The following is a 14,418-nucleotide window of genomic DNA, read 5'->3' on the forward strand; positions in this document are numbered from 1 at the left end:
TAGTACTACTATCACTATTATTAGTGTTACTAATACTATTGCTATTGCTACCGTACTATTACTGCTGCTACTAATTCTATTACTATTGTCAGCGCATTTTGAACTGGCAGATCAAGGTCAAGCAATGGATTGTAGTAATTTAGGCCCAAGAATATATAACAAATTTATATTTAAATATCCTAATCTTGTCAATTCTAATAATACTTACTTACTTACTTACTTACTTACTTACTTACTTACTTACTTACTTACTTACTTACTTACTTACTTACTGGCTTTTAAGGAACCCGGAGGTTCATTGCCGCCCTCACATAAGCCCGCCATTGGTCCCTATCCTGAGCAAGATTAATCCAGTCTCTATCATCATATCCCACCTCCCTCAAATACATTTTAATATCATCTTCCCATCTACGTCTCGGCCTCCCCAAAGGTCTTATTCCCTCCGGCCCCCCAACTAACACTCTATATGCATTTCTGGATTCGCCTATACGTGAATAAACAGGCGTGAACAGCCGATAAGGGGTAACTTGCCCCGACCAGGAATCGAATCCGGGCCACCTGGTTTCGCAGCCAGACGCACTAGCCGTTAGTCCACAGGTGTGGCCACCCCATTGTCTCCTTGTTTAATTGCCTCATGAGTGGTGCCTTATAGGTGTCCTTATAAGGTTCAAATCTGTCTTTGATTAAACAAGTACTACTATTATTACCACTACTACCACAATTACTGCTACTACAACTATTGGTAAGCGAGAGAGGGGCTTGCATTTTCATGTGATAGTAATTCCCAAATTTTTTCCTTATCTACTTAGGAGAATGAGTTGGTACATACGAGCTATTCCATCTCAAATCGACCGAAATATAGAGAAAATTGACCTTACAATTTCTAAATAAAATGAAACTTTTTTTGTACGTCGAGAACTGTGATACAATGCTTTGTGCAAAGTTTGAGGCATCAGAACTTCATAGTGTTAAAATTAAAAATATTTAAATTGATCGTATTTTCATAAAATTAGCAACTTTAAACTGTTGTGACTCCGAAACCCTTTCACCCAATGATCAAAATCATGGTTTATTTTGATGCTGAGAAATTAAAGTTTATATTAACATATAAACAGATTTTCTTACTTTTTATGGAAATGGAGAAATTTAGATTTTTTCCTCATTAAGACTCCTTTGCCTAGGAAAAAATATTTTTAAAATATATGGTTAGATTCCGCTTTGAAAGTGCAAATAAACACATTTTTTACTGATGGCACGTTGATAAGAAAGTATTGAAAATATTAAATAAAGAAATTAAATAGTACGCGCGTGAACTAACCAGCTGACTGTGAGGCGGGAGCTAGCCGAGACAAGCAAGGCCAGGAGACAAACACGTTATGTGTCGTCTAGCAGCGCATAGCTGGGCTAGCTTTATCACAAGTTTTCATAAACACAGGAGTAAAATGACGCCCAACGCTCGCTTATCTTCAGCTCTCGGTCAGTGCGTGCGGTACTGCGCCGTTCAAGCCCAGGCGTGTGAAAATAATGTATTTAATACCCTCGAAACTTACTGTCATACCACTAAGCAAACAATGCCCAATCCCTCTTAAGAATGCAAGGTTTTTTCTCAATATTTTTTTACATTTTTACAAATGGGCAAAAAGCCTAAAAGTAAGTAAAATCAGATTATCTGTCTCTCTGTATACAATAAAAATAAGGATTACTTCTTATCATAACCTACCAAATGTCAGCTTCAAAATGAGCTCCCGTTTAATGTTCTGCAATAAATGGTTCCAGAGTTCTGAGCGCTGAAAGAGGCTTGTTTTTATAAAATACGCTAAATTTGTCGCTCAATAGTACGAAAACCGTTTGACTTTCGATAGTATATTTTTGAAAATGCATTGTCCTCAGCACCTTGTATAAATAGGGAAAAAATTAGGGTATAAAAATGCGAGGTTTTTTACTGATCGATTTCATATGGAATAGCCCTATATTAAAAACATCCGGTATTGGTGGCAGCAAAGAAATACGTTACCTGGGCAGCTCTTACTTAACTTTCTTTTCCAGAACTTGCCGTTGTCGGGGGTCTACGCCCCCAGTACGTGTGCACCGGAGACGCCTATGACGTCAGCCACGTCGGTGTCGACCCCGAGCAGTAGTGATCTCGTGACTCCCGACGACGACTTGCTGAAGAGACGCCACACCCACCAGCAGCAGCTGGTCACACCTACCAGCAGCGACCTGGCCACCCCTGAGGACGAGATGCCCAAGTCGCGTCTGAGGAGGCAGCAGGTGACGCCGACCAGTAGCGATCTGGCGACCCCCGAGGAGGAGGTGGTGAAGGTCGGCAAGGGCAGGAAGCACGTGCTGGGCAAGCTGTCCTGGGAGGACTCCGCCAGGGAGCCCGTGCCCTCCGCGGGGGCCCTCTTCACGAGCCTGAAGACCGCGGCACTCGTGGACCCCAGCGTGCTGTGGCTGCCGCTGCAGAGGCCTCGATCCCTGAACCTCCAGCTCCACGGCACAAGCCCAGGTCAACAGGTGGCGGCCCTGGCGGCTGTTACTGCCAGCAAGTGCTGCCAACATCGCCGAAACAGACCGTTGATTGGTAAGATATATTTGTCAGGATTAGTTTTTGAGGAATAGTAAATATTTTAGGAAGTGAAGGATTATGATGAATAGAGAAAGTATGTCTCCAATTCTTAATGGGTGTGTAGATACAGCTGTTTGGGTATTAGGTACAAAATGTATGTAGGAATGACTTATTTATTGATTGTTTGAAAGCCTTAAGAAAGGTATGAAAGGATGTCTTATTCATTGAATTGATTGATTGATTGATTGATTGATTGATTGATTGATTGATTGATTGATTGATTGATTGCTTTACAAAATGTATGTAGGAATGACTTATTTATTGATTGAAAGCCTTATGAAAGGTATGGAAGCATGACTTATTTATTGAATAGATTAATTCATTGATTGATTGATTGATTGAAAGCTGTACAAAATGTATGTAGGAATGACTTATTTATTGATTGATTGATTGTCTTACAAAAGGTATGATTGATTGATTGATTGATTGTCTTACAAAAGGTTTGATTGATTGATGATTGATTGATTGATTGAAAGCTTTACAAAATGTATGTAGGAATGACTTATTTATTGATTGAAACCTTACGAAAGGTGTGAAAGGATGACTTATTGATTGATTGATTGATTGATTGATTGCTTTACAAAAGGTATGTAGGAATGACTTATTTATTGATTGTTTGAAAGCCTTATGAAAAGTATGGAAGGATGACGAATAATTTCAAGGGAAAAATTGTTCCGGGGCCGGGTATCGATCCCGGGACCTCTGGTTGAACGTACCAGCGCTCTGCCAACTGAGCTACCCGGGAACTCCACCCGACACCGTCTCAACTTTTCCCTTTATATCCACACAACTCGCGTGGGCTGACGAAACGCCAGAGACCCACATCGAGTGCACACAATCTCTGTGTGACTTGGAATTGTGGTTTTCTCTTAACGTACACAGTGACGTATATATTATGCAAATCTAGTCTTTCAGGTAAAGCTTCTGTAAAGCAGACTTGAATAATTTCGAGGGAAAAATTGTTCCGGGGCTGCTCAGTTGGCAGAGCGCTGGTACGTTCAGCCAGAGGTCCCGGGATCGATACCCGGCCCGGAACAATTTTTCCCTTGAAATTATTCAAGTCTGCTTTACAGGAAGCTTTACCTGAAAGACTAGATTTGCATGAAGGATAACTTATTGATTGATTGATTGATTGATTGATTGATTGATTGATTGATTGATTGATTGATTGATTGAAAGCTTTACAAAATGTATGAAGACGAGATAAATGACTTATTGATTGATTGAAAGCCTTACAAAGAATGAAAGAGACAATTGACTTATTGTTTGAATTTATTTACTAAAAGTCTTACAAAGTTATAATGGAAAGACAAGATGACTTACTGATTGAATTTATTGGCTGAAAGTTTTACAAAGGAATGAAGAAAGGATATATAACTTATTGATTGCATTTATTAGTTGATTTAAAGCTTTACGAAGAAATGAAAAATAAATTATTTAATGATTCAATTTATTAACTGAAAATCTTACAAAGGTATGAAGGAGAGACAAGTGACTTATTGACTGAAAGCTTTACGAAGGAACGAAGGAGAAACAAATTATAAATGACTTATTGATTAATTTTGTTGATTGAAAGTGTTACAAGGTATGAAGGAGGGTCAAATTACTTATTGATTTATTGATTACATTTATTGACTGGACATCTTACAAAGGTATGAAGAAGGGACAAATGACTTATTGATTATATTTATTGGTTGATTGAAAGTCTTACAGATGTTATGAAAGAGATAACTTATTGAATGCATTTATTTATAATTTAAATAATATCAACAATTTGTATCAGTTCAAAGTAATTGTTCACCGACTTCAATGCGCTTTTCAAAATTATTGACAATAGTAACTGTAACCATTCTGAAGTCGTTTTGTGTTATTTTATGAAGACAGCGCTATCTATAATGCGAGCAACCATTTCGTCTCTTGTTCTTACATTTTCTTCGTAGACTTTGTTCTTCATCCATTCCCAGAGACAATAATCTAAAGGACTAGGATCTGGGAACTTCGGTGGCCAATGAACATGACCACCACGGCCGATCCATCGTTCGGAAAATGTTACATTTAGATAGTGTTTCACCTGACGACTATAATGTGCAGGAAGGAGCTTCGTCATGCTGGAAGACTATGCCCATCCTTGAAGACCAAGAAACCTTTTCCAAAAATACTGAAGGGCCACCGGCGTAGCTCAGTCAGCTGAGGCGCTTGCCTGCTGATCCGGATTTGCGCTCGGGCGTGGGTTCGATTCCCGCTTGAACTGATTACCTAGTTGGATTTTTTCCTAGGTTTTTCCTATGTAAGGCGAATGTCAGATAATCTATGGCGAATTTTCAGCCTCATCTCGCCAAATACCATCTCGCAATCACCAATCCCTCGACGCTAAATAACCTCGAAGTTGGTACAGCGTCGTTAAATAACAAAGTAAAAAAAATAATACTGGAAACTCGTTTTGCAGAATGTCTAAATGCTTGAGCCCTGTAACATTCCATAAGACAGCAGGCCCTTTCAACTGATTGTCGACTGGGCAGTAGATGACAGGAAAAATAGAAATCTAAAATATCAGTAATGCACGCAAAATAGCCGCATACTAGCCATACCAACACATAAGACATCATCGTATTCATCATCATACACAATCTCGCTCTCGCGCTTGTGGAATACCCTACCCAGTGACATCAGAGACTGTCGGAATTTAGTAGCGTTCAAAAGCAAGCTTATTAAGCATTTTCTTACTGCGTAGAGTAGGTTTAATTTTTACTTAATTAATAAAAAAAATGTTTCTCTCTTCTTAACTTTTACAATAAACTGTCTAGCTTTTATTAATCAGTTAATCTTTTAGTACCTTTATTTTTATTGTATGTATGTATTTATTCACACTGCAATGGGTATATACCCGGTGGCAGTGGTAACTAATTACACTCAATAAAGACAATGATAAACACAATTAATAAAAAATACAATTAATAATAATACTAATAATTAATACTAACAATAATTAATAATAATAATAACAACAACAACAATAGGGAACATCCTAAATTAAATGAAGCACGATCACTTATAATAACATTTAAAGTAAATCTAATTTGTACCTTAAACCTGTGTTCGAACTAAAACCCACGAGTATGATATGTTCATATCTGCACAAGTACCTTCCAACATTACACTCATTTCGCTGTCAACTCACACACTGCACTGGAACTACGACACATTTCACTGATTCTATCCTGATTTCACTAACACTTCAAAAACATTTCACTGTTCAAATACTTTGCACTGCCACTATAAACTATAAAGCTTCACTGACAGGAACAAGTTTCACTGACACAACACACTTCACTGACACAATATAATTCTTCACTGATACAACACTTCAATAACAACATATCATTTACACCCTTTAAATACTGTGTATAATTACCGTCTATTAGTAAAGTCCTTAAGCCTATTTTTAAATACATTTTTGGTTATTGGTAAAGCCTTTAGTAAGTCTGCAGGTAAAGCATTCCAGTCCCTGATAGTACGATTGAGAAAAGAAAACTTTCCAGTGTCCGTCCTCTGTTTTCTTTCCCTCAATTTATATGAGTGGTCGTTCCTTGAAGAGTAATTTGGCGGCTGCAACCTATTTTTTATTATTATTTTAATATTAATTGTAATTATAATTGTAATTGTATTCTTAATATTGTAGTTGTAATCCCCTGGTAGAGGGGAAGAGAAGGCCTGATGGCCTTATCTCTACCAGGTTAAATAAAATAAATAAATATAAATAAATAAATTTCCAAGAAACAGTCGAAATACGACCTCGCAGTTAACGCTGGTATAAAGAGACCTGGAAATGAAAACAGAATTTTAAAATGTGCACAAAATTAAAATAGATGTTTTTGTTACAAAAATAAAGCAATTATTTTTCTGTAAACACTTATTAATATCTGTAAATTTATGTTTTAAACTTAAAATCTTTCAAATATAAAAGAATTAGCCTAATGACAAAATTTTCAAGAATAAAAAATCCAGGCTAGTGAAACTTCGCTCTGATTTAGATATTTATAACAGTATGCATTCCACTTCATACAGAAATCACATTGTAATACCTATTTGGTCTTATACTTTTCAGCCCACGTAACTGGTAACAAGATGGCGCCCGTTCTAAACAACAACAATAACGCCGTGGTGATTGAAGACGAGGGAAGTGAGAGTCCCGAAAGTGGCAACCGTGACGAGGGATATTCAACAATGTCTAGCGACGTACAGGGCGAAGCCCTCCGGTCAGGGGAGCAGCCTGCTACCATTGCACCATCCTCCACACTCGGAGACATCCACCCACGCAGAGGATTGGAAGATCTGAAAGAAGCCACGGACGAAGCTGAAGTTTCAGCAGTGGTGCCCGTCAACCCCTCTGCATCGCCACCAGCTCTTGTTGTAGACTGCAGTCCTAGCAGCCCTGTGGCGTCTCCGGCGGGTGGTGGAAGATTACTTGTCGTTGAAGATGCCTGCGATCCAGATGTTCTCTACATACCACTGGGATTGGCGCTCGGACTCAGCGCTGGGAATCCTAGACACAGCTATCCTCCTTCAAGAGACCTCCTTCCTTACCAACACATCATGAGGAGCTTTTCCGATTCTCATCTTTGTCTTAAAATCACGGCTGCAGCACCTTCACCTTCCCCAGTTGCCAATCAGCAACACTCTTCGTTTTCCCTATCCTCAACAGCGTCCTCATCACCTTCAGTTCTTGTTCTCGATGTCTTGACATCAGCAAGCGTAGGAGATGCAGCTCAGAAACAAACCCACCCTCTGAGAAGAACCAAAGCCACCAGTTTGCTGGCAACAGCTCTGAGTGATCATCAAGAGTCACTTGAAGAAGATGAAACTCATAGCAACAGCGGTAGTTGGTGTAGCGGTGGAGACGTAGTTGTCGAAGGTTGCTGGTGGGATGCGGACTACGTACAACACTGGTTAAGGCTAGACGACACTCGTAGCGCTCTCCAGCAACAACATCGTGACCTCATGGAACTGGAATACGACCAGGCAGAACTGGAAGACTGGAGCATGTCTCTATCGTGTGAGGACATCGCTTCTTCAGCAGCATCTGCAGCATCTGGTGTGCAGTCGTCAAATGAGTCTTCAACTTGGAGAAGATCAACAGCAGCCAATGAAAATCTGACACCAGGAGGACAACAGCAACAGCAGTATGGTATGATGCTACCAAGCATTCAGGAAAACAATGCGCTTGAGCTTGAGGAAGATTCAAGCGAATGCTTGTGGAACAATGCGAGTTATCTGATAGATCACAGAAATGGTGGAAGTGAGCTTATGGCATTGTTGATGGATGACAGTGATCAGAATGGAGGAAGCGATACTGGTCAGAAGAACAGTTGGCCGTATGGCAATGGCACCAACGGAGGAATTGGAGGCGGAAACTATAGTCTAGCATCGCCAGGTGGAAGTTGGTCAAGCACTGGAACAAACTCAGAGGAGTGCTGCCATTCCTACGACTGTTCTTACAATGGTTGCGGCGGAAGTGGTCCTGGCGGGTATCACGAGAACTCATCAAAGCGTTCTTCAGCAGCCATGAGTGGTTGCAGTGACGATGCTGCAAGTACAGAGTCTCCAGCTGTTGTTGGCACCGATTTCACCCGTGATTTCTATCGACTCGTCAAATTTGAAAGTACAAAATCCTTGGCTTCAACTTCGTCAAGGAGTCTAGCAGGTGGCGCATGTGTTTCAGACGCTGGTGGTTCGCTTACGAGGCGGCAGGGTCCAGATTTGAGCCACATGTCTGGCATACCTTTGTCTCAGGATCGTGAACAAGCCCTTCAAAGCGTCCTCAATTTCATAGCCGAACAACAACAGTATTGTACATCTAGAGAGGAACAAGACTCTGTCAAGGAAAAGGACAATACAAATTCTTTGAATAGGCTGGGAGGACATGATTGTGACCGTTCTCGAAAAAGCGATGAAGATGAGCTTGTTCAAGAATCTTGCTCGGTGCCAAGAGAATCAGAAACCAAAGATGCATCAGGAGTAACGCTTCAACGACACGCTCACGCAGAAAACGCAGTTCCAGACAATAATATGAGAGATCAAAATTCTGCTGAAAGTAATGTACGAGAAGAAGACTTTCCAAAGACACAAACTCACACAACAGATACTTGCTCAGGTATGGAAGAGCATAAAAAGACTGTCCCTGTTGAAGAAGAAGTAAGGCCTACTGAATTTGAAGAGCAGATCCATACTATAATCCAATTGGATACAGGTAGCCAAGTATACACTCCTTCTTTGGAAGAAAATGAAATACAAAACTCATCAAACAAGAAGGGTAGATGTTCAGAAGTGGTACTAAACGAACAGAATTCATCATCAACAAAGAAAATGCAGCACAATAACAACATGGTGATTCACGAACTTAAAGAAGACCAGTGCATTGATTTGAAAGAGATGTTGAAGCCCGTGTACGAAGGTGAAGAGACTGCAGAAGGGATCTGCCTGACTATGCACGCAGAGGAACAGGCTTCGTGTCTCTTGAAAGACTCGGAGGTACTTTCTGAAGAGCACAAACTGAATGTTGAACATAAACAAGCTGAAAGTGATTTCCAGTTAAGTAAACTAAGTCTTAGCGATATTTCTTCAGACAAGACTGTTAACGGAGAAGTCCACGCAGTGAAAAACGGCAAGATAGAGAGCGATAGTGACCTGGCTTGTGAACAGACTAGCAAAGACGACGTGGAAGAAGCAGAAGATGTTGATGATCACGTCAAAGCTCTTTATCGAGCCGGTGGCTCTCAGCTGATGTTAGGGCAGTGTCCATCGTCGTCTTCGAAAGGTCTGGTGCACAGTCCTCAGTGTGGTGGTGTTGGTGTGGGGTGTTGCAGGGTCGGAGAAGTGCTAGTGACTGTGATAGAAGAGGAGGACGAACACGCGTCGTCGTCGATGGAGACAAGCAGCTGCCGGGAGATGACGGAATCCATGACTTCCACAGTCTCGACCCCGGATACTGTGGTGAGTCCGGCCACGCGCAGAACCCAGCAGCAGCAGTCGCTGGACTTATCTGTGTCCCAGACGAGTGCTAGTGGTAGTGTGATTGTGACAGACGGACCTCCTCACGCCAGAGCCGTGAGTTTTCACGAACGTGCGACCTCCAAAGACGTTATCGACGAGCTCAACAGGATGATACGAAAAGGGGAGGATGGCACGGTGACGGTAGCCAGTGCGGGTAGTGCAGGGAACGCAACAGGTGCTGAGGGCGACGCAGGAACCTCCAAGCTGGACCTCGCCTGTTGTTGTCCTACTGGTTGGGTCCACGTGGAGCGCGATATAGACTTCAATGATCCTAAGGTAAGCTTGTTTCACCTTCTTGCTTTGTATCATATCATTCCTACGTGGAAGAGTCAATAATTTTTGTAGACCACCAACCTATTGTGCGTTCGCTCGGAGAAAAACCAGGGGGTGGGGGCTGAATGTAGAAGGCCACACTAGTTACTGCTGTTTCCTTCGTTCCGAGCAGAGGTAAACACCACATAGTTGCCAGTTCTGTAACGACTTGGAGTGCACGTAGTTTGCATTGTCGGTTTAGTTTTCTTAGTGTACATTAAAATGGGCAGGGCATAGTTACGCCCCACGGTCAGATATGATGCAGCAGATGAAAAAGGGTCCCTGTTTTGTAGGCATAGTTGCGCCCCGTTCCCATCAGGTAGAGACAAGGTGCATGGCATAGTTGCGCCCCGATGAAATAGGTAGAGAAATTGACACTTCGGAAACTCGAGCCTCGTAATCAACCAACCTTATTGATTTCTTATTCGATTTAATATTCATTATCGATACCGTTAAAATGAACACCATGAAGTTGGCAGTACTTTATAACTGACATATTCAAATGAGTGAGCCGTTGGAATATGGGGCCTTAGCAGTCTTGACATTTTATTAGTGATTTTCACACCGTCTGTGGCGTATAGTGAGGTTAATTTAAAATGAATGTTAAGTTTAGTGAAAAGGGTGAAGAGTTAATAATTCACAATGGTTCTAAGTTTCAATTTTCGAAACCCTGTACTGTAGGGTTAAGATATCGATGTACAAACAAAAATTGCAGTTCATTTATTGTGTGTGATCGATAAAAAAAGTGTTATTTTAAATAGCAAAATTGATCATATGCTAGGCCTACCTGATTTGAATGTAGCTATCACTGTAATATTTTAAAGTATTTTATTTATTTTATGACAATCACTTTCGTGTGTACTATGCCCATCGGGGCGCAACTATGCCATGTCCATTCTGCTACCTGATTTCTTCGTGGCGCAACTATGCCATGTCCATTCTGCTACCTGATTTCTTCGGGGCGCAATTATGCCATGTCCATTCTGCTACCTGATTTCTTCGGGGCGCAATTATGCTATGTCCATTCTGCTACCTGATTTCTTCGGGGCGCAACTATGCCATGTCCCTTCTGCTACCTGATTTCTTCGGGGCGCAATTATGCCATGTCCCTTCTGCTACCTGATTTCTTCGGGGCGCAACTATGCCATGCCCCTTCTGCTACCTGATTTCTTCGGGGCGCAACTATACCATGTCCATTCTGCTACCTGATTTCTTCGGGGCGCAACTATGCCATGTCCCTTCTGCTACCTGATTTCTTCGGGGCGCAACTATGCCATGTCCATTCTGCTACCTGATTTCTTCGGGGCGCAACTATGCCATGTCCCTTCTGCTACCTGATTTCTTCGGGGCGCAACTATGCCATGTCCCTTCTGCTACCTGATTTCTTCGGGGCGCAACTATGCCATGTCCATTCTGCTACCTGATTTCTTCGGGGCGCAACTATGCCATGTCCCTTCTGCTACCTGATTTCTTCGGGGCGCAACTATGCCATGTCCCTTCTGCTACCTGATTTGTTCGGGGCGCAACTATGCCATGTCCATTCTGCTACCTGATTTCTTCGGGGCGCAACTATGCCATGTCCCTTCTGCTACCTGATTTCTTCGGGGCGCAACTATGCCATGTCCCTTCTGCTACCTGATTTCTTCGGGGCGCAACTATGCCATGTCCATTCTGCTACCTGATTTCTTCGGGGCGCAACTATGCCATGTCCATTCTGCTACCTGATTTCTTCGGGGCGCAACTATGCCATGTCCCTTCTGCTACCTGATTTCTTCGGGGTGCAACTATGCCATGTCCCTTCTGCTACCTGATTTCTTCGGGGCGCAACTATGCCATGTCCATTCTGCTACCTGATTTCTTCGGGGCGCAACTATGCCATGTCCCTTCTGCTACCTGATTTCTTCGGGGCGCAACTATGCCATGTCCCTTCTGCTACCTGATTTCTTCGGGGCGCAACTATGCCATGTCCATTCTGCTACCTGATTTCTTCGGGGCGCAACTATGCCATGTCCATTCTGCTACCTGGTTTCTTCGGGGCGCAACTATGCCATGTCCATTCTGCTACCTGATTTCTTCGGGGCGCAACTATGCCATGTCCCTTCTGCTACCTGATTTCTTCGGGGCGCAACTATGCTATGTCCATTCTGCTACCTGATTTCTTCGGGGCGCAACTATGCCATGTCCATTCTGCTACCTGATTTCTTCGGGGCGCAATTATGCTATGTCCATTCTGCTACCTGATTTCTTCGGGGCGCAATTATGCTATGTCCATTCTGCTACCTGATTTCTTCGGGGCGCAATTATGCTATGTCCATTCTGCTACCTGATTTCTTCGGGGCGCAACTATGCCATGTCCATTCTGCTACCTGATTTCTTCGGGGCGCAATTATGCTATGTCCATTCTGCTACCTGATTTCTTCGGGGCGCAACTATGCCATGTCCCTTCTGCTACCTGATTTCTTCGGGGCGCAACTATGCCATGTCCCTTCTGCTACCTGATTTCTTCGGGGCGCAACTATGCCATGTCCCTTCTGCTACCTGATTTCTTCGGGGCGCAATTATGCTATGTCCATTCTGCTACCTGATTTCTTCGGGGCGCAACTATGCCATGTCCCTTCTGCTACCTGATTTCTTCGGGGCGCAACTATGCCATGTCACTTCTGCTACCTGATTTCTTCGGGGCGCAATTATGCTATGTCCCTTCTGCTACCTGATTTCTTCGGGGCGCAACTATGCCATGTCCATTCTGCTACCTGATTTCTTCGGGGCGCAACTATGCCATGTCACTTCTGCTACCTGATTTCTTCGGGGCGCAACTATGCCATGTCCCTTCTGCTACCTGATTTCTTCGGGGCGCAACTATGCCATGTCCCTTCTGCTACCTGATTTGTTCGGGGCGCAACTATGCCATGTCCATTCTGCTACCTGATTTCTTCGGGGCGCAACTATGCCATGTCCCTTCTGCTACCTGATTTCTTCGGGGCGCAACTATGCCATGTCCCTTCTGCTACCTGATTTCTTCGGGGCGCAACTATGCCATGTCCCTTCTGCTACCTGATTTCTTCGGGGTGCAACTATGCCATGTCCCTTCTGCTACCTGATTTCTTCGGGGCGCAACTATGCCATGTCCCTTCTGCTACCTGATTTCTTCGGGGCGCAACTATGCCATGTCCCTTCTGCTACCTGATTTGTTCGGGGCGCAACTATGCCATGTCCATTCTGCTACCTGATTTCTTCGGGGCGCAACTATGCCATGTCCCTTCTGCTACCTGATTTCTTCGGGGCGCAACTATGCCATGTCCCTTCTGCTACCTGATTTCTTCGGGGCGCAACTATGCCATGTCCATTCTGCTACCTGATTTCTTCGGGGCGCAACTATGCCATGTCCATTCTGCTACCTGATTTCTTCGGGGCGCAACTATGCCATGTCCCTTCTGCTACCTGATTTCTTCGGGGTGCAACTATGCCATGTCCCTTCTGCTACCTGATTTCTTCGGGGCGCAACTATGCCATGTCCATTCTGCTACCTGATTTCTTCGGGGCGCAACTATGCCATGTCCCTTCTGCTACCTGATTTCTTCGGGGCGCAACTATGCCATGTCCCTTCTGCTACCTGATTTCTTCGGGGCGCAACTATGCCATGTCCATTCTGCTACCTGATTTCTTCGGGGCGCAACTATGCCATGTCCATTCTGCTACCTGGTTTCTTCGGGGCGCAACTATGCCATACCGATTAAAATTAGTGAAATATGTAGCGACCATTGGAGTCTGTTGAAGAGAGTGCACAACATAGTGATGACAATAATTGTAATGTTCGTACTTCTCCTGTTGGAAGAGATCATTCATTACAGAGACAAGCTGCACATATTATAAAACATGTATACCTATTTTTGAGTGAAGAAGAATACCAATGTGATTCACCAGTTGCTAAAACTGTTTCAAAGTCATTAGTGAAGAAAATAATTTGTATCAATATAACCGCGTATAATACTCCTAAAAAGGAAAGTCAGATTGTATTACAAACAGTTACGAAATTTAAGAAATTTGATGATTTCGGACGTGATATAATACGACGCACCATTTATGAATGTTACAACAACCACATAACCCCGACATTGGACATATTTTTAAATGCAGTGCAAGAACAGATTGCGAATTGATATATTGGCAAAAAAAATGTATTATATGACTCATTTGTTCACAAAATTTATTAGGATGTTAACTGTATAAAAGAAGAAAAATATTAGCTATTATACGACTCAAATAAATATACTTTTTTCATATTTAAAAATAGGTCTGAAAGACCCAACCCGTGCAGTAACGTAACTTTTCATGACCCGTTCACTGTCGGGTTAATAATAGTAATAATAATAATAATAATAATAATAATAATAATAACACTAATAATAATAACACTAATAATAATA

The 14,418-nt window shown here is 42.5% G+C and overlaps 1 protein-coding gene across 2 annotated transcripts in view; it reads left to right on the forward strand.

Moving 5' to 3' along the window:
- Positions 1–14,418, forward strand: part of LOC138703851 (serine-rich adhesin for platelets-like) — a 1,430,840-nt gene that overhangs the window by 1,401,597 nt on the left and 14,825 nt on the right. For both annotated transcript variants that reach the window (XM_069832070.1, XM_069832076.1), the window contains 2 exons: positions 2,047–2,584; positions 6,735–9,955. In XM_069832070.1, the coding sequence (XP_069688171.1) occupies positions 2,047–2,584; positions 6,735–9,955 (3,759 nt within the window). The remainder of the gene's footprint in view (positions 1–2,046; positions 2,585–6,734; positions 9,956–14,418) is intronic.

Source organism: Periplaneta americana, chromosome 1, assembly GCF_040183065.1.
Source record: "Periplaneta americana isolate PAMFEO1 chromosome 1, P.americana_PAMFEO1_priV1, whole genome shotgun sequence".
Lineage (NCBI taxonomy): Eukaryota > Metazoa > Arthropoda > Insecta > Blattodea > Blattidae > Periplaneta > Periplaneta americana.